The sequence below is a fragment of the Sylvia atricapilla genome, chromosome 3, assembly GCF_009819655.1.
Source record: "Sylvia atricapilla isolate bSylAtr1 chromosome 3, bSylAtr1.pri, whole genome shotgun sequence".
NCBI lineage: Eukaryota > Metazoa > Chordata > Aves > Passeriformes > Sylviidae > Sylvia > Sylvia atricapilla.
Genome location: NC_089142.1, coordinates 617061 through 643497, shown reverse-complemented (window position 1 = coordinate 643497; position 26437 = coordinate 617061). Strand labels below are relative to the sequence as shown.

General features: G+C 48.1%; 1 protein-coding gene across 1 annotated transcript in view; it reads left to right on the top strand.

The window, feature by feature from the left end:
• The window catches only part of DTNB (dystrobrevin beta), a 177956-nt gene that overhangs the window by 37452 nt on the left and 114067 nt on the right, over positions 1–26437 (top strand). Inside the window, exons 7-10 of the mRNA XM_066314554.1 lie at positions 1734–1888; positions 6986–7091; positions 10182–10348; positions 19562–19686. Of these exons, the coding sequence (XP_066170651.1) occupies positions 1734–1888; positions 6986–7091; positions 10182–10348; positions 19562–19686 (553 nt within the window). The remainder of the gene's footprint in view (positions 1–1733; positions 1889–6985; positions 7092–10181; positions 10349–19561; positions 19687–26437) is intronic.

The following is a 26437-nucleotide window of genomic DNA, read 5'->3' as shown; positions in this document are numbered from 1 at the left end:
CAGACCCCAAATCCCAGATCCCAGACCCCAAATCCCAGACCCCAAATCCCAGACCCCAGATCCCAGACCCCAAATCCCAGACCCCAAATCCCAAATCCCAGATCCCAGACCCCAAATCCCAGACCCCAAATCCCAGATCCCAGACCCCAAATCCCAGACCCCACGTGTCCATGGAGTTCTGCCACCTTTGGCCCTGTCACAGTGACAAATGTTGGTCATTCTGGGCTCCCCTCTGAGGGGTTTCTGTAGTTTTGGGTTCAGGGTGTGTTCCTGTGGGATTCTCCTCCCTTTCTCCCTCTGTCCCAGTCCTGCACTGGCAGGAGCTTTCCTCTGGACTGGCTGAGCTGGGATGGAGAGAACATCCTGGATGTGGGAACCCTGAAATTGCCAAATCCTGTGGCCCAGCAGTGCTCAGAACCAATGAGCAGTGTTAAAAATGCCTGTTATAAAGTTGGCTTGCCACAAATCTTAAAATGAATGCTGTATGTGTAATTTGGGAGGATTTCTCTAGTTTCTTTTATTATGAGCAGAGTTTAGAAATGGTGATGTGATGAATGTGTAGATTTATTTAGTGTTAAAAGTAAAGATGGGGTTTGTAACATCCAAACCAGAGGATAAAGGGAATCCTCCTGCATTTATCCCTGAATTATCCAGAGGAAGATAATGATAAACCAAAGCTCCAGGAAGGAATTTACTGATCCTGTGTTATCAGACCAAACAGAGCCACTCACAGATGAGTCTACAAGATAAAATGGTTGGGGAGAGAGTGGAAACTGAGCAGAAGATGGCTTGGTTTGGACAGCCAGGTGTCTGCCAGGGAACAGCCAGAGCTCCCCTTGGCATGGAGAATGTAACCACTGCCTCTGAATTATTGTGATTTTGAAATTAAGGGGCTTTCAGGCAAAGAGATGGGAATAGGAATAACAGGTCTTTACCAGGAAAATTAAAAAAAAAAAATGTAGTAGTACAAAAAAGCAAACGAAAAAGGATAAAAGTCAGAGCTGTTGGTCAGGCTGTTGGTGTGAGCCCAGCCCAAGCCTCCTGCAGTGACAGATGTGGTTCTGTGGCAGCAGAGATGATCCTGGAGAAGGTGCAGTGGTGCTGAGCTGGGGCTGCTCTCCCTCTGGGAATCCAGAGCACACAGGCTGTGCTGGGCTTCTGAATGCCAGGGCTGATCCAGGGGGGAATGCTGGGCTCCTGGCCCTGGGTGGAGCCTCTCCCAGTGGCTGCTGGAATTGTCTGAGCCCTGCAGTGAGCCTGGCTGGCCATGGACAGCAGAGAGCCCTGGGATTGTGAGGGCTGGCTCCTGGAAGGGATAAAGAAACACTGCCCCAGATGGTTTTACAGCTGCCCAGTGACAGAAGATCCCTCTGGAGTTATGAGGAATGAGTTATACAAGAGATAAAAAAAACCAAACTTCCCCAACTGGTTTCAAGAGATAGAAATTAAATACACATTTTTGGTTACATCTTGCAACCCAAGCCAACAGAGAAAATTCAAACTCCAGAGAAATGTTTAAATCATGCATTAGGATCTATTAAATGTAACACACTGATCCTTTTAAATCACCTGGCCCTAACTGATATTTTGCTTTATTGCTGTCTCCTAATTGTTTAGTTTTTTTTTTTTAATTCAACTTTTGAACCTTTCCCAAGAGAGCAGACGTGGTTTTCCCCATCGGGGTGTGAATAGAACCCGCATTTACCGGGGGGTTTTATTGTATTTTCTTACAGATATTTTCTCTCAGCTCTCAGATTCCAACGGGCTGATGATTTTCAGCAAGTTTGATCAGTTCCTGCGGGAGGTGCTGAAGCTGCCCACGGCCGTGTTCGAGGGCCCCTCCTTCGGCTACACGGAGCACGCGGCGCGCTCCTGCTTCCCCCAGCAGGTGACAGGGACAGGGACAGGGGACAGGGGACAGGGGAAATGGGAATGGAAATGGGGCTGGGAAATGGGAAATGGGGTATGGGAAATGGGGAATGGGGGCCCCTCCTTCGGCTACACGGAGCACGCGGCGCGCTCCTGCTTCCCCCAGCAGGTGACAGGGACAGGGACAGGGGACATGGGACAGGGGACAGGGGACAGGGGAAATGGGAAATGGGAATGGAAATGGGGCTGGGAAATGGGAAATGGGGTATGGGAAATGGGGAATGGGGGCCCCTCCTTCGGCTACACGGAGCACGCGGCGCGCTCCTGCTTCCCCCAGCAGGTGACAGGGACAGGGGACAGGGGACATGGGGAATGGGACAGGGGACAGGGGAAATGAGGAATGGGAATGGGAAATGGGACATGGGAAATGGGGGCCCCTCCTTCGGCTACACGGAGCATGCGGCGCGCTCCTGCTTCCCCCAGCAGGTGACAGGGACAGGGACAGGGGAAATGGGAAATGGGAATGGGAATGGGGAATGGGAAATGGGACATGGGGAATGGGGAATGGAAATGGGGCTGGGAAATGGGGTATGGGAAATGGGGAATGGGAAATGGGAAACGGGGAATGGGAAATGGGAAATGGGGGCCCCTCCTTCGGCTACACGGAGCACGCGGCGCGCTCCTGCTTCCCCCAGCAGGTGACAGGGACAGGGACATGGGACAGGGGAAATGGGAAATGGGACATGGGACAGGGGAAATGGGGAATGGGGCTGGGAAATGGGGAATGGGAAATTGGGAATGGGAATGGGAAATGGGGCTGGGGAATGGGAATGGGAAATGGGGGCCCCTCCTTCGGCTACACGGAGCACGCAGCGCGCTCCTGCTTCCCCCAGCAGGTGACAGGGACAGGGACAGGGGACATGGGACAGGGGAAATGGGACATGGGACAGGGGACATGGGGAATGGGAAATGGGAATGGGAAATGGGAATGGGGAATGGGAAATGGGAAATGGGGGCCCCTCCTTCGGCTACACGGAGCACGCGGCGCGCTCCTGCTTCCCCCAGCAGGTGACAGGGACAGGGGACAGGGGACATGGGGAATGGGACAGGGGACATGGGAAATGGGGAATGGGATATGGGACAGAGGAAATGGGGAATGGGACAGGGGAAATGGGAATGGGGAATGGGAAATGGGAAATGGGGCTGGGAAATGGGAAATGGGGAATGGGAAATGGGAAATTGGGCTGGGAAATGGGAAATTGGGCTGGGAGCTGGGACACGGGGCTGGGAAATGGGGCCAGGGGGCTGGGAAATGGGATTTGGGGTCTGGGGTTTGGGATCCAGGGATCAGGGATTTGGGCTCTGGGAGCTGGGGTCTGGGGTTTGAGATTTGGCATCTAGGATTTGAGAGCTGGGAGCTGGGATTCGGGATTTGAGATCTGGGATTCAGGATCTAGGGTCTGGGATTTGGGATTTGAGATTTGAGATCTGGGCTCTAGGAGCTGAGATTTGAGATCTGGGATCTGGGGTTTGAGATCTGGGATTCAGGATTTAGGGTCTGGGATCTGGGATTTAGAAGCTGGGAGCTGGGATTTGAGATCTGGGGTTTGGGATCTGGGATTTAGGGTCTGGGGTCAGAGATTTGGGATTTGAGATCTGGGAGCTGGGATTTGGGATCTGGGATTCCCAGGGCATCAAGGCTGGGGATCCCTGAGGTCCCCTGTACAACCCAAGCACTTAGAAACAGTCCAGATTAAGCAATTCAAGGATTTTCTGCCATTTCTGTTGATTCCCCTCCTTGAAGGGCCACCCCCATTCCCCACCAGAACACAAAAATGACTCCGTTCTTTTCCAGAACATAAACGTGGCATTTTTACTGTTTTCCTTTCAGTTTCCCCAAGCTTTTTCACTGTTAAGACAACTAGTTTCAAAAAGTCACTTCTAGGATCTGTTTAAAATAAACACCTTCTGTGCACCAGCTTATTTTTAAATCCATGGCAGTTGGATTTTAATTGTTCCAATGATTTGTTTCCTGTTGGAGGTAGTGTAAATAATATCACTGCTCCTTAAATCAACAGTAAACATGAACTTGATTGATCTTAGGCCTCAAATTAAATGTTTCCACTCTGGGGCATGATGATGCTCCAGAAGAAACATTTCTGGAGCCTTTGATGTCAAATTTATAGTGACTAAATATAAGTTAATTAGCAATTAGCATATTTGGAGTACGACACAGTAGGAAAGAGCCTTTGATTTCAGAATCAATGAGGCTCCAGATTCACATTTGATGGGATTTTGGGCAGGAATTGTTCCCAGGGAAGGCCCAAGGCCAGGGTTGGAGCACCTGGAGCAGTGGGAAGTGTCTGTGATCCCGTGGCAGGGGTGGCACTGGATGGGATTTTGGTTTTTTTCCATAGTAAGGGTGACACTGGATGGGATTTTGGGGTTTTTTCCATGGCAGGAATGACACTGGATGGGATTTTGGGGTTTTTTCCATGGCAGGGGTGGCACTGGATGGGATTTTGGTTTTTTTCCATGTCAGGGGTGACACTGGATGGGATTTTGGGGTTTTTTCCATGATAGGGGTGGCACTGGATGGGATTTTGGGTTTATTTCCATGGCAGGGGTGACACTGGATGGGATTTTGGGTTTTTTCCATGGCAGGGGTGGCACTGGATGGGATTTTGGGTTTATTTCCATGGCAGGGGTGGCACTGGATTGGATTTTGGGTTTTTTCCATTGCAAGGGTGGCACTGGATGGGATTTGGGGTTTTTTCCATGGCAGGTGTGGCACTGGATGGGATTTTGGGGTTTTTTCCATTATAGGGCTGGCACTGGATGAGATTTTGGTTTTTTTCCATGTCAGGGGTGACACTGGATGGGATTTTGGGTTTATTTCCATGGCAGGGGTGACACTGGATGGGATTTGGGTTTTTTCCATGATAAGGGTGACACTGGATGGGATTTGGGTTTTTTCCATGGCAGGGGTGACACTGGATGGGATTTTGGGGTTTTTTCCATGGCAGGGGTGGCACTGGATGGGATTTTGGGTTTTTTCCATGATAGGGGTGACACTGGATGGGATTTTGGGTTTTTTCCATGGCAGGAATGACACTGGATGGGATTTTGGGGTTTTTTCCATGGCAGGGCTGGCACTGGATGAGATTTTGGTTTTTTTCCATGTCAGGGGTGACACTGGATGGGATTTTGGGTTTTTTCCATGGCAGGAGTGGCACTGGATGGGATTTTGGGTTTTTTCCATGGCAGGGGTGGCACTGGATGGGATTTAGGGTTTTTCCATGGCAGGAGTGGCACTGGATGGGATTTTGGGTTTTTTCCATGGCAGGGGTGGCACTGGATGGGATTTTGGGGTTTTTTCCATGATAAGGGTGACACTGGATGGGATTTTGGGGTTTTCCGTGATAAGGGTGACACTGGATGGGATTTGGGTTTTTTCCATGATAAGGATGGCACTGGATGGGATTTGGGTTTTTTCCATGATAAGGATGGCACTGGATGGGATTTTGGGTTTATTTCCATGGCAGGGGTGACACTGGATGGGATTTGGGTTTTTTCCATGATAAGGGTGACACTGGATGGGATTTGGGTTTTTTCCATGGCAGGGGTGACACTGGATGGGATTTGGGTTTTTTCCATGGCAGGGGTGACACTGGATGGGATTTGGGTTTTTTCCATGGCAGGGGTGGCACTGGATGGGATTTGGGGTTTTTTCCATGATAGGGGTGGCACTGGATGGGATTTTGGGTTTTTTCCATGATAAGGGTGGCACTGGATGGGATTTTGGGGTTTTTTCCATGATAAGCGTGGCACTGGATGGGATGTGGGGTTTTTTTCCATGATAGGGGTGGCACTGGATGGGATTTTGGGTGTTTTTCCATGGCAGGGGTGGCACTGGATGGGATTTTGGGGTTTTTTCCATGGCAGGAATGACACTGGGTGGAATTTTGGGGGTTTTTCCATGTCAGGGGTGGCACTGGATGGGATTTTGGTGTTTTTCCATGGCAGGGGTGGCACTGGATGGGATTTTGGGGGTTTTTCCATGATAAGGGTGACTCTGGATGGGATTTTGGGTTTTTTCCATGGCAGGGGTGGCACTGGATGGGATTTTTGGTTTTTTTCCATGGCAAGGGTGGCACTGGATGGGATTTTGGGTTTTTTCCGTGAGAGGGGTGGCACTGGATTGGATTTTGGGTTTTTTCCATTGCAAGGGTGGCACTGGATGGGATTTTGGGTTTTTTTCCATGGCAGGGGTGGCACTGGATGGGATTTTGGGGGTTTTTCCATGATAAGGGTGACACTGGATGGGATTTTGGGTTTTTCCATGATAAGGGTGACACTGGATGGGATTTTGGGTTTTTTCCATGATAAGCGTGACACTGGATGGGATTTAGGGTTTTTTCCATGGCAGGGGTGACACTGGATGGGATTTTGGGGTTTTTCCATGGCAGGGGTGGCACTGGATGGGATTTTGGGTTTTTTCCATGGCAGGAATGACACTGGATGGGATTTTGGGGTTTTTTCCATGATAAGGGTGGCACTGGATGGGATTTTGGGTTTTTTTCCATGGCAGGGGTGGCACTGGATGGGATTTTGGGGGTTTTTCCATGATAAGGGTGACACTGGATGGGATTTAGGGTGTTTTCCATGGCAGGGGTGGCACTGGATGGGATTTGGGGTTTTTTCCATGGCAGGGGTGACACTGGATGGGATTTTGGGGTTTTTTCCATGATAAGGGTGACACTGGATGGGATTTAGGGTGTTTTCCATGGCAGGGGTGGCACTGGATGGGATTTGGGGTTTTTTCCATGGCAGGGGTGACACTGGATGGGATTTTGGGGGTTTTTCCATGATAAGGGTGACACTGGATGGGATTTAGGGTGTTTTCCATGTCAGGGGTGGCACTGGATGATTTTTAAGATCCTTCCCCACCCAAACCACTCTGGGATTCCCTGACTCTGGCAGTACAGGAGCTATTCCTGGCAGGCACAAGTTGTTTAAGAAGCAGTTGAAGCCCTTGCCGTGTGAAATGACGGTGTTTTTGGCCGCAGTGGCTGTTTCTCTCTGCAATGCCGTGCTCCCTGTGCTCTCCCCGCAGAAGAAGGTGATGCTGAACATGTTCCTGGACACGCTGATGGCTGACCCCCCTCCCCAGTGCCTTGTGTGGCTGCCCCTCATGCACAGGCTGGCCCACGTGGAGAATGGTAAAGGGGATTTGCTGCTGCTGGGCACAGGGCAGGGCTTTGCTCACGCTTGGGAATGTCTCTGTTGGTGGATTATCCCTTTTCCTGAGCCAGAGATGGGCCAACTGAGAGCTGCTTTAAAGACTTTTATTCCATTTTTAGTCTCATTGAGAAGGGTGACACAATACAGTGTTACAATTCATGCCATCACAATCAGAAGCCAAACTATTTCCTAATTACTGTCCCATATAAGTGTTTTTTGGCCTTTCACCTTTTGCCACACAATGCTGTAAATGCCTTAAAGCCAATAATTTAAAATTTCCCCTGGTGGATCCTACTGCAATGCACCTTTCATGGTTCTATTTCTCTAAAATATCCAGTTTTATTTACAAGGCCATCCTTTAAAACTTGTTCCCAGTTCCGTTTCTCTCCCAACAACATCTGTCCTATGCTGTGGTATTTTGAAGTCAGCATTTCTTATCTCAAAGTGTGCACCCAGATCCATGTTGTGTGAGCCTTCTGTCAGGCTTTGGGATTGAATCCTCCACAAATGCATTCCCCACTCTCTGTCCTTGCTCATGGTGCCTGTCTGGGCTCCCAGTGAGCAGGAATGTGGGCTGGGGGCTGGCAGAGTTACAGCCCCCGTGATTGGAGTGTTACAGCACTTCATGGAAATAAAACCACATCCTCTGAATGTTCCTGAGCCCCAGGAGAGGCTGAGGAGCTGGAAAGGGGCTGAGCCTGGAGAAAAGGAGCTCAGGAGGGACCTTGTGGCTCTGCACAACTCCCTGCCAGGAGGGGACAGCCAGGGGGGCTCGGGCTCTGCTCCCAGGGCACAGGGACAGGACAAGGGGAGATGGCCTCAGGCTGGGCCAGGGCAGGCTCAGGGGGGACAGCAGCAGGAATTTCCCCAGGGAAAGGCTGCTCAGGCCTTGGGGGAAGTTTGGATCCCCATCCCTGGAGTGTCCCAGGAATCCCTGGAGGTGACACTCAGTGACAAGGTGGGGATTGGGCACAGCTTGGACTCGATGGGCTGGGAGGGATTTTCCAGCCTTTTTGATCCTGGGATTTTTAAATTAATTTTGCTGGTGGTGATTTCCTGCTGTCGAGTGCTATGGGAAATGGTGCCCAGAAGGTGAGGAGGTTGGTCTGGTTAAAATGTTGGGTGAGCTCCAAGGAAAAGGGGATCCTGATTTGATCCCTGGCAGCAGCAGGAGCAGGAGGGGACCATCTTGGCTGCTCCCCTTCCCTTGGCTCTTTCCCATCCAAAGCTAAATTTTGGCCCTTGCAGATAAATGAAAACAAACAAAAAACCATACCACAAAAAAAAAACCCCAAATAAACAAACCCCACAAAAACTTAAACAAGCAAAACCCAAAGAAACAACAACAACAGAAAATAAAAACCACAACCAAAAATCCCAACAAAAGAACCAAAAAACCCAAAACAAGAGAAAGCAAAAAAAAACCCTGCAGGTAACCAAACCAGCTCCCACCTCTTTGGTTCCCATCTTGCTGGTCCCTGATGTGATAATCCCTGATCCTGGTGGTTCCAGTCTTCTTCTCCATCACTTTGAGGCTGTGCCTCGTGGTTTCTGTTATCAGAACCTTGCTTTTGCTTCCCCACAGCAGGATTTCAGGGTTTGCTCTTGTGCTGCCTCTGAGCCCTTTGATCAGCAGCATCTCTGCTGCCTGCACCCAGCCAGGGAGGAGCAGGGAAAGGAAAGGTGGGAGGATTTCTCCTGGAGCCAGGCTGGGGGTGCTCACCTGGACAGGACAAGGCTCCAGGGAGAGCTCAGAGCATCTTCCAGGGCCTAAAGGGGCTCCAGGAGAGCTGCAGAGGGACTGGGGACAAGGGCTGCAGGGACAGGACACAGGGAATGGCTTTAAACTGAAGAAGGGAAGATTTAGATGGGATTTTGGGCAGGAATTGTTCCCAGGTCACAGAGAATTCCAGATTTCTGTGCTCACTGACCCCCAGCAAACACTGCAGTGACCTGAGGCCGTGGAAAAGGCTCCAAAATGGAGTGAGAGCCCTGGGATTGTGGCTGTGGGGTTGGGATAGAAGTGTGGGATAGCACAGGGTGGGAAAATTAGTTTAAGGCTTTAGAATATAGTCATATATATATATATATAAAGCAAGATGGAGGGTTTAGGGTGTAGGTTGAGTCCTTCTTTTTCACCTTCTCCTTCATGGTCTGGGTGGTATTTTGTAACTGGATTAAAAAATCCCCATTGCAGGCCAGGGGTGGTTGGTTATTGGGTTAAAAGCCAAATAATTCAGGTGTCATTTCATAATTGGACAGTTTGTCCTTAAAAGGCCTTGTAGAGAGCCAGAGCTGGGGGCCTTTTTTAGTCTGTTAACAGAAATGCTGAGCAACTCGTGGTTTGTGAGACTGGGCTAGAGATAAGGGTTCACAAACCCCTGAGTGTGGACACAGAACACTGGCCCCTTTCAGCCTGACCCTGTCAATAGAGAAGATAAAACGCGACACTGGTGTCGTGGTTTGAAAACAAAAAACAACAAAAGTGAGAGGCTCCGTGTCAGAAAAACGATTTAATGAGAAGAAAAGGAAATAAAATAAAATAAAATAAAATAAAATACCACTGCCAGAGTCAGAATTCACCCTGAGCAGGGCGATGGAAGCAGTCCAGGTGAGGTGTCTTCCTGAAGCAGTGATCCCATAGAAAGGTCTGGGAGCTCTGATCCTCTGGGAATCTCTTGCACTGTCCCAAATGCCAGTTTCTATCCAGGTGACAATGTTGGCTCCTCCCCGTGGGCGGGGCATCTCATGATGGTGAGTCCTTGATGGCCCATTAAAGAGAGATAACTCCAGAGGCAGTTATCTGTGAGTCATGCTCAGGGCATTGATGGGCCATGGACTGAAGATGGTGATAGAACACATCCCAAACTCCAACCCAGGACAACCTGCCAGATGGAACTGCTCATGGTTCCAAAATCCCCTGCTCTGCCCTCGAAATCCTGCCCAAATTCCCAGTGCTGAAGGAGCTGGGGGTGCTCTGGAAGCTCCAGCCAAACGGGATGTTCCAAAACGTCACCGAAACTTAGTTTTAATTTGGGTTTTTTTTGGTTTTTCTCTCTGTCTGGAAGTCTTCCACCCCGTGGAGTGCTCCTACTGCCACTGTGAGAGCATGATGGGCTTCAGGTACCGCTGCCAGCAGTGCCACAACTACCAGCTGTGCCAGAACTGCTTCTGGAGGGGCCACGCCAGCGGCAGCCACAGCAACCAGCACCAGATGAAGGAGCACTCCTCCTGGGTAAGGGCTCCTCATGGGGCAGGGTGTTCCTCCTGGGCAGGGAATTCCTCCTGGGCAGGGAATTCCTCCTGGGGCAGGGAATTCCTCCTGGGGCAGGGCTCCTCCTGGGGCAGGGTGTTCCTCCTGGGGCAGGGAATTCCTCCTGGGGCAGGGAATTCCTCCTGGGGCAGGGAATTCCTCCTGGACAGGGAATTCCTCCTGGACAGGGAATTCCTCCTGGGGCAGGGAATTCCTCCTGGGTAAGGGCTCCTCCTGGGGCAGGGAATTCCTCCTGGACAGGGAATTCCTCCTGGGGCAGGGAATTCCTCCTGGACAGGGAATTCCTCCTGGGTAAGGGCTCCTCCTGGGGCAGGGAATTCCTCCTGGGGCAGGGAATTCCTCCTGGGGCAGGGAATTCCTCCTGGGTGTCCTGGTTTGCACAGCCAGGTGTCTGCCAGGGAACAGCCAGAGCTCCCCTTGGGATGGAGAATGTAACCCCCTCCCTCTGAATTATTATAATTTTGAAATTAAGGGGCTTTCAGGCAAAGAGATGGGAATAGGAATAACAGGTCTTTACTAGGAATATTAAAAATAGAATTGTAGTAGTACAAAAAAGCAAACAAAAAAAGAGAACCATGCCAGAGTCAGAGCACAACCTGGTCAGGCTGTTGGTGTGAGCCCAGCCCAAGCCTCCTGCAGTGACAGATGTGGTTCTGTGGCAGCAGAGATGATCCTGGAGAAGGTGCAGTGGTGCTGAGCTGGGGCTGCTCTCCCTCTGGGAATCCAGAGCACACAGGCTGTGCTGGGCTTCTGAATGCCAGGGCTGATCCAGGGGGGAATGCTGGGCTCCTGGCCCTGGGTGGAGCCTCTCCCAGTGGCTGCTGGAATTGTCTGAGCCCTGCAGTGAGCCTGGCTGGCCATGGACAGCAGAGAGCCCTGGGATTGTGAGGGCTGGCTCCTGGAAGGGATAAAGAAACACTGCCACAGATGGTTTACAGCTGGTGACAGAACACACACTGCTGGTCACAGCTGGGATTGCAACCAAGGCAATGGGTCTGGACATTCCTCCTGGGTCAGGAATTCTCCCGGGTCAGGATGTTCTCTTGGGTCAGGATGTTCTCCCGGGTCAGGACATTCCTCCTGGGTCAGGATGTTTCTCTTGGGTCAGAATGTTCCTCCTGGGTCAGGATGTTCTCCCGGGTCAGAATGTTCCTCCTGGGTCAGGATGTTTCTCTTGGGTCAGAATGTTCCTCCTGGGTCAGGATGTTCTCCTGGGTCAGGATGTTCCTCCTGGACAAGGATGTTCTCCTGGGTCAGGAATTCTCCTAGGTCAGGATGTTCCTCCTGGGTCAGGAATTCTCCTGGGTCAGGAATTCTCCTGGGTCAGGATGTTCCTCCTGGGTCAGGAATTCTCCTGGGTCAGGAATTCTCCCGGGTCAGGAATTCTCCCGGGTCAGGAATTCTCCCGGGTCAGGAATTCTCCCGGGTCAGGAATTCTCCTGGGTCAGGAATTCTCCTGGGTCAGGATGTTCCTCCTGGGTCAGGATATTCTCCTGGGTCAGGATCTTTCTCCTGGCTCAGGAGTTCTCCTGGATCAGGATGTTCTCCTGGGTCAGGAATTCTCCTGGGTCAGGAGTTCTCTCGGGTCAGGAATTCTCCCGGGTCAGGAATTCTCCCAGGTCAGGAATTCTCCTGGGTCAGGAGTTCCCCTGGGTCAGGAATTCTCCTGGGTCAGGAATTCTCCTGGGTCAGGAATTCTCCCAGGTCAGGAATTCTCCTGGGTCAGGAGTTCTCCTGGGTCAGGATATTCTCCTGGGTCAGGAGTTCTCCCAGGTCAGGAATTCTCCCGGGTCAGGAATTCTCCCGGGTCAGGAATTCTCCCGGGTCAGGAATTCTGGTAGCTGGATCTGGGGCAGCCTGTCTGGGCCGGTTCCCTTGGGAGGGTTCAGGCTCTGGAGGAGAACTGCTCCCTGGGGCTTTTCCAGTTCTCCACACACCAAAGGGTGTGAACAGGGATTGGATTGGGTGTGTGGTTTATTCCTGGGGCTGGAGGGATCCAGCTGGGAATGGGCACCATGGGTGGTGTGGACACAGGGATGGAGGCCACCAAGGGCCACCCCAGGGCCACCCCAGGGCTGGGATGGGGATGTGCTGGGGACAGAGAGCTCTGCACAGGGATCAGGACAGGCTGCATGGGGCCAGGGGTCACACCAAGCCCAGGGAATGCTGCAGGATGGGACACAGGGAGTGCCCATCCCTGGAGTGCCCCAGGAATTCCTGGAGGTGACACCCAGAGCTCTGGGCTGGGGACAAGGTGGCCATCAGGCACAGTTTGGCCTCGGTGATCCTGAAGGGCTTTTCCAGCCTCAGGCATTCTGCAATTCCACATGATGCTGGTTAGTTGTAATTCCTGTTCTTCCCACGACTCCAAACCACGAGTTCTGTGCTTGGGCAGGATTTTTTTGATCCAGTGACATCTTCAGAGACAGCATTTCTGTGACATTTTCCTCTCCCCCTCTGCCACTGGTCAATACGTGCCCTCAAAACTCAGAGTGAAGAAACTTTGCAGAAATGATCACAGCACGATCATCACACACAATTTTATGGAGAAAAAATCCCCTATTTTATGGCAAAAGTTTAATCCCAACCTTTCCCTTATTCAGAGAGAAGCTGATGATAGGATTATAATTAACAGTTACCTTCATAAAGAAGAGCCATTAGAGAATTGCTGTTTAATTTAGGAAATTGGGCTGAGTATCAGGCAGGGGTTGGGAGGCAAAGGAAAATTCTGTTGTCCTTTTTATAATTCTGCAGGTAATAAACTTCTGGAATGTTTAATCCCAGCTAACAGCAGGTTCTTTATTATTCCCTTTGATTTTTAATACAAAGAGAGGTGTAAAGGATGGGAACATTTGGATGGGAAGGGATGTTAAAGCTCACCCAGTGCTATCTTTTTAATCTTTTTTTTTTTTCTTTTAATATCCCCAAATCTTTCATGGTAAATTGATGAAAATTGAAATGGAGTCCTAATTTTAAAAAAATTAAATTAAATGAAAATAAAATAAATTAAAATAAAATAAAATAAAATAAAATAAAATAAAATAAAATAAATTATTTTGTGTTTGAGCTGGTGAGGAGTTCACTCTGCTGGGGGAAAACCAGTTCTCTCTGGCCTTTTCCAGCCTAATCCAGTCCCTCCTGGTGTATGTTCAAATTGAGCTTAATAAGAACCCAAACTGAGCTTAATAATAAATGTCTCCACAGTCAGGATAAGTGTGATCAATACACTTATCAATAACATCATTGTTTCTATAAAGATGAATCTGTTATTATTTACATACCTGGAGCTTCTTTTATCTGAAATTCGGAGGTACCTTTGGTAATTTTTTGATACATAGAGTATTGAGATATATTTTATATCCCTATATATTTATTTATGGTATTTTTATAGTAAATATTTAATATACTTATATTTAAAATATATATCATTTAATATAATTAAAATATATTTAAATTATAATTAAATACATAATATATAATTATATAATTATATTAAGTATATTATATATTATATATAATTATATTAAGTATATAATATTTAATATAATTTTATATATTATAAAAAATTTTCCCAGGATTGTTATTTATAATTACGTTATTATAATATTTCATGATATAATATGGTAATATAATATTATAATAATTTATTTGTCATTTAGATTTTGTTTTAATAATTATAATTCTATCAGTATTCTAGTAATGACAATATCTTAGAATGTAGTGTAATGTGATATCTAATATAAATATTGGATATTATATTATATATTTATATTATGTAATATCTAATATTTATATATTATATATAATATTTAGATATTACATAATATAAATATATAATATATGATATATAATTATAGAAATTAATATATTATTATATGAATGAATATAAATAAATATAATAATATATAATATATAATAATATATCATATAATTGTATATTATATATTATTATGTTATTCTATAATTTTATATAATTATATTACTATATAATATATTTTAATATGATATCTAACATATAATATAAAAATATATTAAAATCTGTAACCATAGTAATTGTGTATAGGTAAATTCAGGTTTTTAAGGAGTTTTTTAAGTTTAAAAACTTAAGTTTTTTTAAGGAGGTTTTTAATCCCTGTTTTTAAGGAGTGTTTTTGCTGAATGAACCCGCTGCTCCTTGGGGCCTCTTTGGAGGGATAAAACCCTGGAAATGCTCCCAGATTTTGTCCCCTGGGCTGTCCCAGTTCTGGTGTCCCTGGAGCACCTCGGGCAGAGCGCTCCTGGGATGGGGTCAGAAATGGTAATATTAATAGCTGATGTGATTATAAATAGATATGGGTTTATAGATCATGGGATTTGGGGGATTTCTGCCCGCCTCATGGCGCCTTTGGGCACACAGCACCAAAGGTTCTCTGAGCCACGGACATCCCTGGCTCCTGTGGGAAGGGTTTCCATGGAATTACAATGGGATCTGGGAAGGGTTTAACAATGGGATCTGGGAAGGGTTTCATGGGATAACTGTGGGATCTGGGAAGAGTTTCCATGGGATAACAGTGGGATATGGGAAGGGTTTAACGATGGGATCTGGAAGGGTTTCCATGGAATTACAATGGGATCTGAGAAGGGTTTAACAATGGGATCTGGGAAGGGTTTCCATGGGATAACAGTGGGATATGGGAAGGGTTTAACAGTGGGATAACAATGGGATCTGGGAAGGGTTTCTATGGGATAACTGTGGGATATGGGAAGGGTTTCCATGGGATAATGATGGGATCTGGGTAGGGTTTAACAGTGGGATCTGGGAAGGGTTTCATGGGATAGCAATGGGATCTAGGAAGGGTTTCATGGAATAACAATTGGATCTTGGAAGGGTTTCCATGGAATAGCAATAGGATAACTGTGGGATGTAGGAAGGGTTTGACAGTGGGGTCTAGGAAGGGTTTCATGGGATAATAATGGGATCTGGGAAGGGTTTCATGGGACAACTGTGGGATCTGGAAGGGTATAACAGTGGGATATGGAAGGGTTTAACGATGGGATAATAATGGGATCTGGGAAGGGTTTCCATGGAATTGCAATGGGATCTGGAAGGGTTTCCATGGGATAACAGTGGGATCTGGGAAGGGTTTAACAATAGGATAATAATGGGATCTGGGAAGGGTTTCCATGGGATAACAATGAGATCTTGGAAAGCTTCCATGGAATAGCAATAGGATAACAGTGGGATCTAGGAAGGGTTTAACAATGGGGTCTAGGAAGAGTTTCCATGGGATAGCTGTGGGATCTGGGAAGGGTTTAACAATGGGATAACAATGAGATCTGGGAAGGGTTTTCATGGGATAACAGTGGGATCTGGGAAGGGTTTCCCTGGAATAGCAATGGGATATGGGAAGGGTTTCCATGGGATAGCAATGGGATCTGGAAGGGTTTCATGGGATAACTGTGGGATCTGGAAGGGTTTAACAGTGGGATATGGGAAGGGTTTAACAATGGGATAATAATGGGATCTGGCAAGGGTCTCCAGGGGATAACAGTGGGATCTGGAAGGGTTTAACAATGGGATAATGATGGGATCTGGGAAGGATTTCCCTGGAATACAAATGGGATCTGAAAGGGTTTCCATGGAATTACAATGGGATCTGGGAAGGGTTTCATGGGATAATGATGGGATCTGGGAAGGGTTTCCATGGGATAGCAATGAGATCTTGGAAAGCTTCCATGGAATAGCAATAGGATAACAATGGGATCTGGGAAGGGTTTGACAATGGGGTCGAGGAAGAGTTTCCATGGGATAACAGTGGGATCTAGGAAGGATTTCCCTAGAATAGCAATGGGATCTGGGAAGGGTTTCCATGGGACAACAATGGGATCTTGGAAAGCTTCCATGGAATAGCAATAGGATAACAATGGGATCTGGGAACGGTTTAACAATGGGATCTAGGAATTATTTCCCTGGAATAGCAATGGGCTGTAGGAAGGGTTTAACAGTGGGATCTTGGCAGGGTTTCCATGGGATAACAATGGGATCTGGGAAGGGTTTAATAATGGGATAACAGTGGGATCTTGGAAGGGTTTCTATGGGATAATGATGGGATCTGGAAGGGTTTCCATGGGATAACAATTGGATCTGGGAAGGGTTTGACAATGGGATCTGGGAAGGGTTTCCAGGGGATAAAAATGGGATATGGGAAGGGTTTAACAATGGGATAATGATGGGATCTGGGAAGGGTTTCCATGGGACAACAATGGGATCTTGGAAAGCTTCCATGGAATAGCAATAGGATAACAGTGGGATCTGGGAAGGGTTTGACAGTGGGATCTAGGAATTATTTCCCTGGAATAGCAATGGGCTGTAGGAAGGGTTTAACAGTGGGATCTTGGCAGGGTTTCCATGGGATAACAATGGGATCTGGGAAGGGTTTAACAATGGGATAACAGTGGGATATGGGAAGGGTTTCCATGGGATAATGATGGGATCTTGGCAGGGTTTCCCTGGAACCACGGTGGGATCTGGAGCAGACCCAGCCCCTCCCATCTCCCGTGCCTCTGCAGGAGCTGCTGAGCAGATTTGGCTCCTGTTTTGTTCCCTTTTCCCTGTCCCTCCTCGTTCCTTTCCCCTCTGGGCGGCAGCTCAGGGTGATCCTGGGTAATTCAGGATAATTCCAGGGAACACTCCGGTGTTCCTGGGGTGGCAGCAGGGCCACCTGTCCCCTGTGCTGGCACTGCTGGGACACCTCCAGTGCTGGGGACAGCTCTGGGCTCCTCCTGACAAGGGACACCTACAGGAGCTGGGAAGGGACTGGAGCCCCAGGAGAGGCTGAGGAGCTGGAAAGGGGCTGAGGCTGGAGAAAAGGAGCTCAGGAGGGACCTTGTGGCTCTGCACAACTCCCTGCCAGGAGGGGACAGCCAGGGGGGCTCGGGCTCTGCTCCCAGGGCACAGGGACAGGACAAGGGGAGATGGCCTCAGGCTGGGCCAGGGCAGGCTCAGGGGGGACAGCAGCAGGAATTTCCCCATGGAAAGGCTGCTCAGGCCTTGGGGAAAGTTTGGATCCCCATCCCTGGAGGATTTCAGAGAATTCTTGATTGCCTTAACCTTTACAATAAGCAGCTCTTTGCCATGAGTTTTGTTATTTCATGCAGGAAGAGAAACAAAGCAGGAGCCATTTATTTGAATGTTGGTTGATAGATGTGAGCAGAAGCTGAGTGTCCTTCACTGATGGGTGTGGAAAGGAAAAGGCTCTGAGTTTCCTGAAGAAGGGATCCCAGAATTCTATGGGTTTTGTAAAATTTATAAAAAATCATTGAATCCTGGACTGATTTGAGTTGGAAAAGTGAGACCATTGAATGCAGCCATCCCCAGCACTGCCCAGGCCACCACTGCCCCCTGTCCCCAAGTGCCACATCCCCAGGGCTTTCAGTCCCTCCAGGGCTGGGGAATCCAGCCCTGCCCTTTCCAGGGAGGAATTGTTCCCAGTTCCTGCCCCGCTGCAGCTCTGCAGGGAGCTCGGGGTCCTGCTGGGGCCACGGTGACACAGGAATGTCCCCAAGCACTGGGGACACTGGCACAGCTGCTCTGTGACTGAACATCCTGGAGGAAGCTCAGTTTTTCATTCTGTGCCCGATTTCCTCGGGTTCATCAGTGGATACATCCCAGAGCTGCTCCTGATCGTTAATTAGTGTTTAATCACAGCCTGCCAGACTGGTTTGGGTGGGCAGGGACCTCAAAGCCCACCCAGTGTCACCCCACCCTGCCAGGGGACAATTCCTTCCCAAAATCCCACCCAAATCTTTGAACCATTCCCACTTTGAAGCCATTCCCTGTGTCCTGTCCCTCCAGATCCTGAGGATCCTCTCAAATCTGTGGGAGAGAAATGAACAAATTCAGAGAGAAATAAATGAGGACATTTTCAGCGTGTGAAGAATTAATTTGGGAAAACCAGAGGCTTTAAAGTTTGGAATAATCGCGTCTTTGTGCATTATTTAAATTCTCCGTGGGGTCAGGAAGTGATATCAAATCAAATTGTGATTTTTTTTCAGAGGATTTCAAAGTCATTGAAAGGAGGGGGGGTGTGGAATGAGATGAGCTCTAAGGTCCCTTCCAGCACAAACCATTTCAGCATTTGGATGGTGTTGGGAATCCCTGAGCTCCAGAGGCTGTTGGATGAGCTGCTCTCCAAGGCCTTCACACAATTCTGCTGCTTCCCAGGATGGAGCTGGTGGCTCAATCAATAAAAATTCCAGACCCTGAAAGGAATTAGGCTGCAGCTCCAGGGCAGGGGCGGGTTGGGCATCAGGAGGGATTTATTCCTTTGGTATTAATGGCACTAATGGTCAGGAATTCCTGTCCTGGGCTCCTGTTTGAATAAATGTTCATCTGAATTTGAAGTTGAATGTCCCTTGAGAGCTGCTCCCAGTCCCACTTTGGCCAGGAGCTGTAATGAATCCCACGGGAGTCATTAACCAGGGAGTTAATTGGTTACACTTTTCCTGGGCTGGCAGTGAGTGGGAGCAGCAGCAGGAGCTGCCCTCCCCATGGAATCCTGGAATTTTGGGGCTGGCAAAGACCATCCCCGGGGTTCCCATGTCCCTGTGGGAGCCTGGGATGGGCGATATCATTGTCAGATTCCTTTTATCAGTCAAGATGGGATTAAAACCCCGTTTTATGGCCATGATTCAGGGCAGGAGCCCGTTCCTGTGGGCTGCAGGAATTCCAGCATTCCCAAGGATCACTGTGAGCTCACCTAGCACAGCCCAGGGAGCCGTGAAAGGAGATAAAGTCACTCCTGCCTGTCCCAGCGCTGCCCCACCTTGGCTTTGCCTGTAAAGGACAGAAAATCGGGAAGTGACTCTTCCTTCCCTCAGAATTCCCTTTCTGTGCTCACAGAGTGAGTGCAAAAACCCCTTAATGGGATGGGATTGCCCCCGGACTTAATTCCTGAGAGAAAACCCCCAGGTAATTGGTTTATTTCCTAATCTCACATAACTTGGTTAAAACTTTCATTGTCAGAGCACTTGAAAGCGTCCCAGGACTCATTCCCCCAGGAATGCTGTGACAAAACTGAGGATTCCTGCGTGTCCTGCCCTTTTCCAGCCTGCAGTTACCTGTCACAGCTCTCCCTGAGTGTCCCCTGCCCCGCTGAGGCCTCACCTGGCTGCTGTCCTTGTTCCCCTCCCCAGAAATCCCCGGCCAAGAAGCTGAGCCACGCCATCAGCAAGTCCCTGGGCTGTGTTCCCAGCAGGGACCCGCCGCGGCCGCTGTTCCCAGAGCAGCCTGAGAGACCCCTGGACCTGGCCCACATCGTGTGAGTACCCCTGAACCTCCTCCTGAAACCCCCTGGACCCACTGAACCCCCCTGAACCTCCTCCCTGAACCCACCTGGAGCTGGCCCACATCGTGTGAGTACCCCTGGACCTTTCTAAACCTCCCTGGACCCCCTTCTGAACCCCCCTGTACCCACTGAACCCCCCTGGAGCTGGCCCACATCGTGTGAGTACCCCTGGACCCCTGAAACCCCCTTCTGAACCCCCCTGAACCTCCTCCTGAACCTCCTCCCTGAAACCCCCTGGACCTGGCCCACATCGTGTGAGTACCCCTGGACCCCCTTCTGAACCCCCCTGAACCCCCCTGGACCCCTGAAACCCCCCTGAACCTCCCCTGAACCCCCCTGGAGCTGGCCCACATCGTGTGAGTGCCCCTGAACCTCCTCCTGAAACCCCCTGAACCCACTGAACCCCCCTGGACCCCTGAAACCCCCCTGAACCTCCCCTGAACCCCCCTGGAGCTGGCCCACATCGTGTGAGTGCCCCTGGACCACCTTCTGAACCCTCTTCTGAACTTCCCTGAACCCACTGAACCCCCCTGAACCTCCTCCTGAACTTCCCCTGGACCCCCCTGGACCCCTGAAACCCCCCCTGAACCTCCCCTGAACCCCCCTGAACCTCCTCCTGAACTTCCCCTGGAGCTGGTCCACATCGTGTGAGTACCCCTGGACCCCCCTAAACCCCTTCTGAACCCCCCTGAACCTCCCCTGTACCCCCCTGAACCCCTCTGGACCCCTGAAACCCACCCTGAACTTCCTCCTGAACTTCCCTGGAGCTGGCCCACATCGTGTGAGTGCCCCTGGACCCAGCAAACCTCCTCCTGAACCCCTTCTGAACCCCCCTGAACCCCCCTGTGAACCTCTCCCACATCGTGTGAGTGCCCCTGGACCCCTGAAACCCACCCTGAACCTCCTCCTGAAACCCCCTGGACCTCCCCTGGACCTGGCCCACATCGTGTGAGTGCCCCTGGACCTTTCTAAACCTCCCTGGACCTCCCTGAATCTCCCTGGACCCCCCTGAACCCCCCTGTGAACCTCTCCCACATCGTGTGAGTGCCCCTGGACCCCTGAAACCCACCCTGAACCTCCTCCTGAACCTCCCTGAACCCCCCTGGAGCTGGCCCACATCGTGTGAGTGCCCCTGGACCCCTGAAACTCCTTTTGAACCTCCCTGAACCCCTTCTGAACTTCCTCTGAACCTCCCCTGAACCCCCCTGGACCCCTGAACCTCCCTGAACCCCCCTAGAGCTGGCCCACATCGTGTGAGTGCCCCTGGACCTTTCTGAAACCCCTTCTGAACCACCCTGAACCCCTGAAACCCACCCTGAACCTCCTCCTGAACCTCCCTGAACCTCCCCTGGACCCCCCTGGACCTCCCCTGGACCTGGCCCACATTGTGTGAGTGCCCCTGGACCTTTCTGAAACCCCTTCTGAACCTCCCCTGGACCCCTGAAACCCCCCCTGGACCTCCTCCTGAACCCCCCCTGGAGCTGTCCCACATCATGTGAGTGCCCCTGGACCCTGTCCTCAGCCCCTGAACCTCCCCTGCATTTTGTGAATATCCCCTTGTGAGAAACCTGGTTCACTCTCTTAGTAAAACTTAGAAGTTTAATAAAAGTAATAAAGAAGAGGCAATTAGGAGACAGACAAACCAAACTAGTTCAGGGCTGGGTTCCTGGTGTTCAGCCAGAACAGCACATCCTGACTCAGAGAACACTGATTTAAATATCCCAGATTGTCACATATTCAAAAGACCCCAAAGCATTATTCAAACATTCCTCTGAGTCTGGAAATTCTGTGCGTTTAACCCCCTCAACCTGCCCCATCTCAGCAATTTCACATTTTATTGCTCCTGGGAGGGAAATCTCTTGGTGGCACCTCTTGGTGTCCCATTCTCTGATAACAGAGGATCAATAAATCCCTCCCCTGGAGCTCTGGGCACTGTCACCTTCATCTGGATAAAATAATCCAGGAATTCAGGAGGTGTTTCTGATGGTCTTTTCTATTCCCTGGGTTTTGGAACAAAAGTGGCTTTATTTTGATACCATGCTATAGCCTAGGAAATGCACATATATCTATATATATCACCATTTCTAAGCTTCATTAACAGCAGGAATAAAAAAACCCTATATTAATACAGTAGAGTTTACCAATATTATACATATTCATTTTTAATATTTGTGAACAAAAGCAGTCTTTATTTTGATACCATGCTATAGCCTAGGAAATGCACATATATATATATATCTCACCATTTCTAAGCTTCATTAAAAGCAGGAATAAAAAAAAACTATATTAATACCGCAGAATTTTCCAGTATTATACATATTATTTTAATATTTGTGAACAAAAGCAGTCTTTATTTTGATACCATGCTATAGCCTAAGAAATGCACATATATATATATATCTCACAATTTCTAAGCTTCATTAAAAGCAGGAATAAAAAAAAACTCTATTAATACAGCAGAATTTTCCAATATTATACATATTCATTTTAATATTTGTGAACAAAAGCAGTCTTTATTTTGATACCATGCTATAGCCTAGGAAATGCACATATATATATATATCTCACCATTTCTAAGTTTCATTAACAGCAGAAATAAAAGAAAATCTATTAATACAGCAGAGTTTTCCAATATTATACATATTCATTTTAATATTTGTGAACAAAAGTGTCTTTATTTTAATACCATGCTATAGCCTAAGAAATGCACATATATATGTATATATATATATATATATATTCATCCCCATTTCTAAGTTTCATTAACAGCAGGAATGAAAAAAAAAACCTCTATTAATACAGCAGAGTTTTCGAATATTATACATATTCATTTTAATATTTGTGAAAGGCAAACTTTATAATATTTATAACAGGCTGAAGCCCCTCCTGAGCACGGGGAGCAGCTTTGGCCTTGAACTGATGGTTCTCAGCTCTGTTAGAAATGTTCTGATGGTTCTCAGGGCTGTTAGAAATGTTCTGATGGTTCTCAGCTCTGTTAGAAATGTTCTGATGGTTCTCAGGGCTGTTAGAAATGTTCTGATGGTTCTCTGGGCTGTTAGAAATGTTCTGATGGTTCTCAGGGCTGTTAGAAATGTTCTGATGGTTCTCAGCTCTGTTAGAAATGTTCTGATGGTTCTCAGGGCTCTGTTAGAAATGTTCTGATGGTTCTCAGCTCTGTTAGAAATGTTCTGATGGTTCTCAGGGCTGTTAGAAATGTTCTGATGGTTCTCAGGGCTGTTAGAAATGTTCTGATGGTTCTCAGCTCTGTTAGAAATGTTCTGATGGTTCTCAGGGCTGTTAGAAATGTTCTGATGGTTCTCAGCTCTGTTAGAAATGTTCTGATGGTTCTCAGGGCTCTGTTAGAAATGTTCTGATGGTTCTCAGGGCTGTTAGAAATGTTCTGATGGTTCTCAGCGCTGTTAGAAATGTTCTGATGGTTCTCAGGGCTGTTAGAAATGTTCTGATGGTTCTCAGCTCTGTTAGAAATGTTCTGATGGTTCTCAGCTCTGTTAGAAATGTTCTGATGGTTCTCAGGGCTGTTAGAAATGTTCTGATGGTTCTCAGGGCTGTTAGAAATGTTCTGATGGTTCTCAGGGCTGTTAGAAATGTTCTGATGGTTCTCAGGGCTGTTAGAAATGTTCTGATGGTTCTCAGGGCTCTGTTAGAAATGTTCTGATGGTTCTCAGGGCTGTTAGAAATGTTCTGATGGTTCTCAGCTCTGTTAGAAATGTTCTGATGGTTCTCAGCTCTGTTAGAAATGTTCTGATGGTTCTCAGCTCTGTTAGAAATGTTCTGATGGTTCTCAGGGCTGTTAGAAATGTTCTGATGGTTCTCAGGGCTGTTAGAAATGTTCTGATGGTTCTCAGGGCTGTTAGAAATGTTCTGATGGTTCTCAGCTCTGTTAGAAATGTTCTGATGGTTCTCAGGGCTGTTAGAAATGTTCTGATGGTTCTCAGGGCTGTTAGAAATGTTCTGATGGTTCTCAGGGCTGTTAGAAATGTTCTGATGGTTCTCAGGGCTGTTAGAAATGTTCTGATGGTTCTCAGGGCTGTTAGAAATGTTCTGATGGTTCTCAGGGCTCTGTTAGAAATGTTCTGATGGTTCTCAGCTCTGTTAGAAATGTTCTGATGGTTCTCAGGGCTGTTAGAAATGTTCTGATGGTTCTCAGGGCTGTTAGAAATGTTCTGATGGTTCTCAGCTCTGTTAGAAATGTTCTGATGGTTCTCAGGGCTGTTAGAAATGTTCTGATGGTTCTCAGGGCTGTTAGAAATGTTCTGATGGTTCTCAGCGCTGTTAGAAATGTTCTGATGGTTCTCAGGGCTGTTAGAAATGTTCTGATGGTTCTCAGCTCTGTTAGAAATGTTCTGATGGTTCTCAGCTCTGTTAGAAATGTTCTGATGGTTCTCAGCTCTGTTAGAAATGTTCTGATGGTTCTCAGGGCTGTTAGAAATGTTCTGATGGTTCTCAGGGCTGTTAGAAATGTTCTGATGGTTCTCAGGGCTGTTAGAAATGTTCTGATGGTTCTCAGGGCTGTTAGAAATGTTCTGATGGTTCTCAGGGCTGTTAGAAATGTTCTGATGGTTCTCAGGGCTGTTAGAAATGTTCTGATGGTTCTCAGGGCTCTGTTAGAAATGTTCTGATGGTTCTCAGGGCTGTTAGAAATGTTCTGATGGTTCTCAGCTCTGTTAGAAATGTTCTGATGGTTCTCAGCTCTGTTAGAAATGTTCTGATGGTTTCTCAGCTCTGTTAGAAATGTTCTGATGGTTCTCAGGGCTGTTAGAAATGTTCTGATGGTTCTCAGGGCTGTTAGAAATGTTCTGATGGTTCTCAGGGCTGTTAGAAATGTTCTGATGGTTCTCAGCTCTGTTAGAAATGTTCTGATGGTTCTCAGGGCTGTTAGAAATGTTCTGATGGTTCTCAGGGCTGTTAGAAATGTTCTGATGGTTCTCAGGGCTGTTAGAAATGTTCTGATGGTTCTCAGGGCTCTGTTAGAAATGTTCTGATGGTTCTCAGCTCTGTTAGAAATGTTCTGATGGTTCTCAGGGCTGTTAGAAATGTTCTGATGGTTCTCAGGGCTGTTAGAAATGTTCTGATGGTTCTCAGGGTTGTTAGAAATGTTCTGATGGTTCTCAGCTCTGTTAGAAATGTTCTGATGGTTCTCAGCTCCGTTAGAAATGTTCTGATGGTTCTCAGCTCTGTTAGAAATGTTCTGATGGTTCTCAGGGCTCTGTTAGAAATGTTCTGATGGTTCTCAGCTCTGTTAGAAATGTTCTGATGGTTCTCAGGGCTGTTAGAAATGTTCTGATGGTTCTCAGGGCTGTTAGAAATGTTCTGATGGTTCTCAGGGCTGTTAGAAATGTTCTGATGGTTCTCAGGGCTCTGTTAGAAATGTTTCTGATGGTTCTCAGCTCTGTTAGAAATGTTCTGATGGTTCTCAGCTCTGTTAGAAATGTTCTGATGGTTCTCAGCTCTGTTAGAAATGTTCTGATGGTTCTCAGGGCTGTTAGAAATGTTCTGATGGTTCTCAGGGCTGTTAGAAATGTTCTGATGGTTCTCAGGGCTCTGTTAGAAATGTTCTGATGGTTCTCAGGGCTGTTAGAAATGTTCTGATGGTTCTCAGGGCTGTTAGAAATGTTCTGATGGTTCTCAGCTCTGTTAGAAATGTTCTGATGGTTCTCAGCTCTGTTAGAAATGTTCTGATGGTTCTCAGGGCTCTGTTAGAAATGTTCTGATGGTTCTCAGGGCTGTTAGAAATGTTCTGATGGTTCTCAGGGCTGTTAGAAATGTTCTGATGGTTCTCAGCTCTGTTAGAAATGTTCTGATGGTTCTCAGGGCTGTTAGAAATGTTCTGATGGTTCTCAGGGCTGTTAGAAATGTTCTGATGGTTCTCAGGGCTGTTAGAAATGTTCTGATGGTTCTCAGCTCTGTTAGAAATGTTCTGATGGTTCTCAGCTCTGTTAGAAATGTTCTGATGGTTCTCAGCTCTGTTAGAAATGTTCTGATGGTTCTCAGCTCTGTTAGAAATGTTCTGATGGTTCTCAGGGCTCTGTTAGAAATGTTCTGATGGTTCTCAGGGCTGTTAGAAATGTTCTGATGGTTCTCAGGGCTCTATTAGAAATGTTCTGATGGTTCTCAGCTCTGTTAGAAATGTTCTGATGGGTCTCAGGGCTCAGTTAGGAATGTTCTCTGGAGAACCCCCTGGAGCCTGTGTGAGGGTCTCAGAGGGGCTGGAGGCAGCTGGGGCTGTGTCCTGCAGCTCTGGCACCTCTCTGTCCCCCCCAGGGGCTGTCTCAGCCCTCCCTGGTTTGGTCCAGGCTCATTTTTCTCAATTCTGTCCATGAAATCACCCAACCAGAACCGTGTCACACCCGCTGCAGCCCCTGCTGCTGCCTGGGCCCCTGTGTCCTGTCCCCATGGCAGGATTGTCACCCTGCTGCTGCTGTGAGCCCACTGTGGGGCTGGAGGGGTGGTCTGGCTGCAGAACCTCTGCCCTGGTGCTGCTTTGAGCAGCCCGGGGTCACTCGGGCAGTTTGCACCTCAGCTAGAAGAACTGAGAAAGGAAAAGACCCCAACAAACTCAAGTCAGCCTCCAGATCAATCTTGGTGTCCTGCAGAGGCTGGAGAAAAACTCCTCCCCGCGGCAGGAGGAGCAGCACTGGGCTCTGACTCCAGGAGAGGAGCACTCCCATCCCCAGGAGCGTGGAGAATTTGCAGTGGGGCAGTT